General features: G+C 45.8%; 1 protein-coding gene across 1 annotated transcript; it reads right to left on the bottom strand.

Annotated features, from left to right (window-relative positions):
- Positions 1 to 478: 478 nt before the first annotated feature.
- LOC124485457 (gap junction alpha-8 protein-like) lies at positions 479 to 2,483 on the bottom strand. The gene is made up of 2 exons (XM_047047085.1): positions 2,428 to 2,483; positions 479 to 1,862 (listed from the first exon to the last, which is right to left on the bottom strand). The coding sequence occupies exon 2, from the start codon at positions 1,845 to 1,847 to the stop codon at positions 576 to 578; it is 1,272 nt and encodes a 423-aa protein (XP_046903041.1). The 5' UTR covers positions 1,848 to 1,862; positions 2,428 to 2,483; the 3' UTR covers positions 479 to 575.
- Between the last annotated feature and the right edge of the window lie 2,597 nt (positions 2,484 to 5,080).

Here is a 5,080-nt window from a genome sequence, read left to right as displayed (position 1 = left end):
CTAACTACAGCACCATGAGGCCTCCTGCAGCAGTATGTCACTGTAGGCGAGTGGGAGAGCCTAACTACAGTCAGATTACTGGTTTGCAGACACACAAGAATATGATCTCTCTTTTCCCTGCCTGCTCACACCCCCATGGAAATGTAAAAATTTGTAATCCTTCATTTGTATATTGTTAAACTCTTCTGATAGAAAAAGATGTTTCTAAAAATGTAACATGGATTTTCAACAAGTAAAAACTGCTCCTCTGTATTTTTCCTCAGCACATTTTAGTCCCATTTAAGAACACGCTTCATAAAAATATCTATCCCCCTGTCGTTTACTGCTACTTTATCATATTTAACTTATCTTGCAAACACTCATGTAACTTTTTTTGCCTTCTTGAATTATACTATATTTGTCCTAATAGTAAAAAATAATACATCCCTGTTGATATCTGTTTGTTTTCGTTGGTGAATGTCTTGCTGGTTTAAGTGTCATTTTGAGTTAGATTTGTGTTTGCTCCCTTGCATTCAATGTAAGCTAATGTGAGTAAAAGAGTGTATGTTGTCGTGTGTGTGTTTTCCCTCACAGGTTCATACAGTGAGATCGTCTGACCGTGCCCTGCTGCTGGCCTTACTCAACCTGCTCAGTGGTCTCGTATCTTCTATCGTATCTGCCGCCTCCATCCCCACCTCTGCAGGTGGCCCACCCTCCCCGTCAACCTCCTCCTCCACCTCCTCCTCCTCATCCACCACCTCCTCCACCCTCTCCTCTGACTCCTCCCTTGCCTGCACCTCTTCCTCGGGCTCCTCCGGGTGTAGTGTCACCCCTGCTGTCTCAGTGGTCTGGGCATAGGAGGGAAGAGTCTCATCATACACCTTAGAGATTTCTTCCATGGGCAAGACCTCCTCCGGTTTTTCCTCCAGACTCTGGAAGGGTGGTGCCAGCCTCCCAGCCTCCATGCCCACCTCTGTCAGAGGGTACAGGTGTGTGACAGGGGGTGCCTTCTCCTCCTCGAGCAGCCGGTAGCCCTTGGCCCTCTGCAGAGAAGGCACGGTCAGGGGGGGCAGGCTCTTCCCTGGGAGGGGCAGGGGGGATGAGCCCTCACCCTGGGCTGGGGCGGGGACTGGTTTCCTGAAGACAAAGCGTATTTTCTTCAGGCCCAAGTGACTGATCTCCACGAAATTGAGGAAGAGCGAGACGCAGGCCACGGCCAGCATGAAGATGATGAAGACGGTCTTCTCTGTGGGGCGAGACACAAAGCAGTCCACCGTGTTTGGGCAGGGCCAGCGGCTGCACTTGTACAGTGGCAGGATGCGGAAGCCGTACAGGAAGTACTGGCCCACAACGAATCCCACCTCAAACAGAGTTTTGAAGATGATGTGGCAGATGTAGGTCCTCAGCAGTGTGCCCTCCAAGCGGAACTTCTTACTGCCCTTGGTGCTCGTCTCCTTGGTGGTGCGGACGCTTCCCTGGTCGGGCGCCAGCGGCAACCGCTCCTCGCTTAGCTCCTGCTGACGGCTAAGCTCCGCCTCCTCGCGCTCTTTGCGCTTTTCCTCCATGTGAACGTGATGTACAGCGTGGCCCACGTAGACCAGAGACGGCGTAGAGACGAAGATGATCTGGAGGACCCACAGGCGGATGTGGGAGATAGGGAAGGCCTCATCGTAACACACATTCTCACAACCAGGCTGCTGCGTGTTGCAGACGTAATCGCTCTGCTCGTCGCCCCACACAAACTCGGCCGCCGTGCCGAGGATGAGGATGCGGAAGATGAAGAGGACCGTGAGCCACACCCGGCCGATCACCGTCGAGTGCTCATTCACTTCCTCTAAAATATTACCCAGAAAGCTCCAGTCACCCATGATCGGTCCGTAGCACTGCAGAGTGAAGGGTGGGGTGGAAAGGAATAGGATGGAAGAAGAGAAAGAAATGGTGAGAGAGAGAGATGTTTAAAATTGAGATGGAAAACTGTCAAACTTCCCAATATTTGTCCCTAATAACAGTTCCATCTGAACCTTTACACATACTACTGTTCTACTGATAACCTGCGGTTAGAAATATGAATAGAAATAGAAATATGTCAAAATGGATACCGAGCAGTCAGACATGGAGGGGAAGTCTGATCCCTTTCCACATGACACGTAGAAATGTGAACAAAACTGTTTAAAAGTTGAATAAATTGTTTTAGAACGTCTCATCAATGCCAATGACTAACATCATTGTTCCAACTTCCTATCGACAATCAGTAAAAAGCCAAATCTTCCCAACATAAAACACATACCAAAAAAGAAATGGCAGCAGCCTCTAGGTAAAGCCTACTTTCACTAGCCACTAAAATGCTACCAAAAATACAACTCCTCGATGAAGACTAGATATAAAACATGTTTCGGATGCATGTGTAAGGTATGATATAGGTTAAACTGGATCAAATGGGCAACTTGCCACAGCTGCGGCTCCGGCGAAGTTGAGTCCTGTCCCGTTCTCTTGGCACCCGGCAGGGAATAGTGAACTTTTTTCTGCCCTCTTTCCCACCTAAAGCCGTGTCCTTGTCGCCCCACTGAGCAGATGTGAATGAATCAGCTCTGATGGTTGGTTTTTACTTTGCTGCAATATTTAAGCTTGGAGCCAGACGGCCTTTATTCACAGGGCGACGCGTGGTGACGCAGGAGACAATAGGATCAGCAGAGCCAGGCCAGGGATGTATGGGAGCAGGCTTCAGGCTCGCACAGCAGCAACAGCATCATGGACACGATACGGCCAGGGCACAGGGTACACGCCACACACTAGTGTGGACACGGGACACACACACATGCACACAGACATAAACACACACTACTGTTGTTCACACATGCGCATGCAGACACACGTGCATACAAACAGACAGACACGTATCAGAAAGGGTCAGAAACAGCTAAAGCAAGATAACGTAACCTGATACGACCTTACAGAGTCTTACAATGAGCTATATTAGAATTGAAACACAATTTTTTTGTTATTTTATCTCTCTCTTTCTCTCTGCTGTGTTGCTGTTTATGATCCCTATATTAACTTACTGAGGTTTTAGTGTCACTTATTTTGATTCCACAACATGACAGTAAATCATACATTCTCTGTTGAAATTGAGCCCTTCAGACTATTTATTTAGAAGACTTTGTGCATTCCATGTACATAATAAATGTATCACCTATGCAGTGTGGTTTTGTGAGTGTGTGTATGTGTGTCTTTAAGTGTCATGGGTAACACCAGTTTTACCCGTTTTGACTAATTGGATGGGAATTTGAAGAATTCTGGCCATTGATCGAAAGGACGTGCAGAGATGACTCCAACTCTCCAGGCTCACAGAAGACCAACTCTGTGGCACAGATCTTTTGATCTCTCAATCACCTTACAGTTGATTAAGCATGAAAGGATTTCTGATGGTCGGCTAGACCAGCGTCAATAGAATTCCCATCACTATATCATGAGCAAATTGAAAGAAGCATAAAGGAGTATTGCTTGACAAATTTGTCAAATTGAGTAAATGGAATACCGTGAAAGTTTGTAACCTGTTGTCAAACACACTTTCCGTTTGCTGCAAGCCAGTCTCTCACACATCGAGTTTGAGGGTCTATAAAGTCTACCAAGAGACCAAAGGAAATGTTTGGAGTCCAGATTAAAAGTCCCTTACTTTATTTCAAGAACACAATTGGGAACAATGTCAACCAAATTCTGAGTTGCCGAAATGTCTGTCTTGCAGCATTCAATCATGCATAGACAAAACAAGCCAGTGGTTCTCACACCCTTTAGCCTGTGTGTCTGTGCCTCGGTCATGTCAGATGTGCATAACTCAGGGCCAGGAGACAGCTACAGGATGGCAACACTTCATCACACTGCCTGTAATAAACTGTATGGGGCAGTGACATGTACACTAACAAACACACACAAACACACAAAGTGTCAACCATACATAAACAAAACGATGTGTATGGAGATATCTTTTTTTTGTGTGTGTGGGAAAAAAAGAAAAATACTCATCAAGAATATCGGCATCTTTGATATAACTTTACATTAGAAAATGGAAAACAACTCAATCTGAACCATAGGTTTAACCTCTACTTCAGGATGGTTTCACAATGTTGTTCTTATACACTGTCTTTCACATTCCACCCAACAAACCCAATGAGGCAGATATACACAGAGCACACACAGACGTGGGAAAGGTTTATTTGAAATGTTTGTCTGTTATCTAAACTGTTGAATTATCATGCCCAGGAGGAAACAGTTGAAGAGAGAATTCTAAGCAGAGGGCTGAACTGTGCTTGGGCAGGAGTGGGGCAATGTTATGTGGTTTGAATCACATTGACACATTGCTTATGCACAGTCAAACAATTCAGTTCAGGTCATGTTCTAATGACCTACAGGCTTGTTATTTTGATCCTACACTTACATCCATTTCAGGTAGATTGTTTTAGCGTAGTTCATCCATATATTACAGAATTCATGGACATGAGCTCTGATTAAGTAGGACATTCTCCCAAACACAGTTAGGGTATCAGTGGCCTCGTCTCAGTACGAGTACATTGAGAACAATGTAAAAACTTGAATCTAATTCCTTGTATGCATACACATACTTGGCCAATAAAGCTGATTCAGATTCAGATCTCTTATCACCGTGCCTGGCTGACAAATAGCTACCCACGTTCTAAATGACATCACTGAGTTAGACACCCCACCATTTGAGTCAGAGCTCTCCCAGACAGCAGAGCTGTCATGGCACATTTCAGCCATCTCTGGAGAAGAACCAGTCTTTTCATACGTTTCTAGATTTTTACCATCTAATTATTGAACCAGTTGAAGCGCTCTGCTAGAACATGCCCTACACAGCTTCTCCCTGCTGTGTCTACTGACGGCTACTGACAGCTGACTGTCTCCTGTCAACATCTTACCCAGGAACACCTTATCTCCATTGACAAGAACAATCGGACAGAGGAGAGAGAAGAGATAGTTTTGGGATGAGAGATGAGAGATGACAGTAACCATGTTCAGAGAAGGTTATGTAGGAGAGGCAGGGCATGGTGGCTGGGCTGGGGTGGGGTGCTGAGGGCCAGGGGACTCC

The sequence above is a fragment of the Hypomesus transpacificus genome, chromosome 23 (assembly GCF_021917145.1).
Source record: "Hypomesus transpacificus isolate Combined female chromosome 23, fHypTra1, whole genome shotgun sequence".
NCBI classification, from domain to species: domain Eukaryota; kingdom Metazoa; phylum Chordata; class Actinopteri; order Osmeriformes; family Osmeridae; genus Hypomesus; species Hypomesus transpacificus.
The sequence above is the reverse complement of the archived record's forward strand: the minus strand, read 5'-3'. Positions and strand labels throughout refer to the sequence as shown.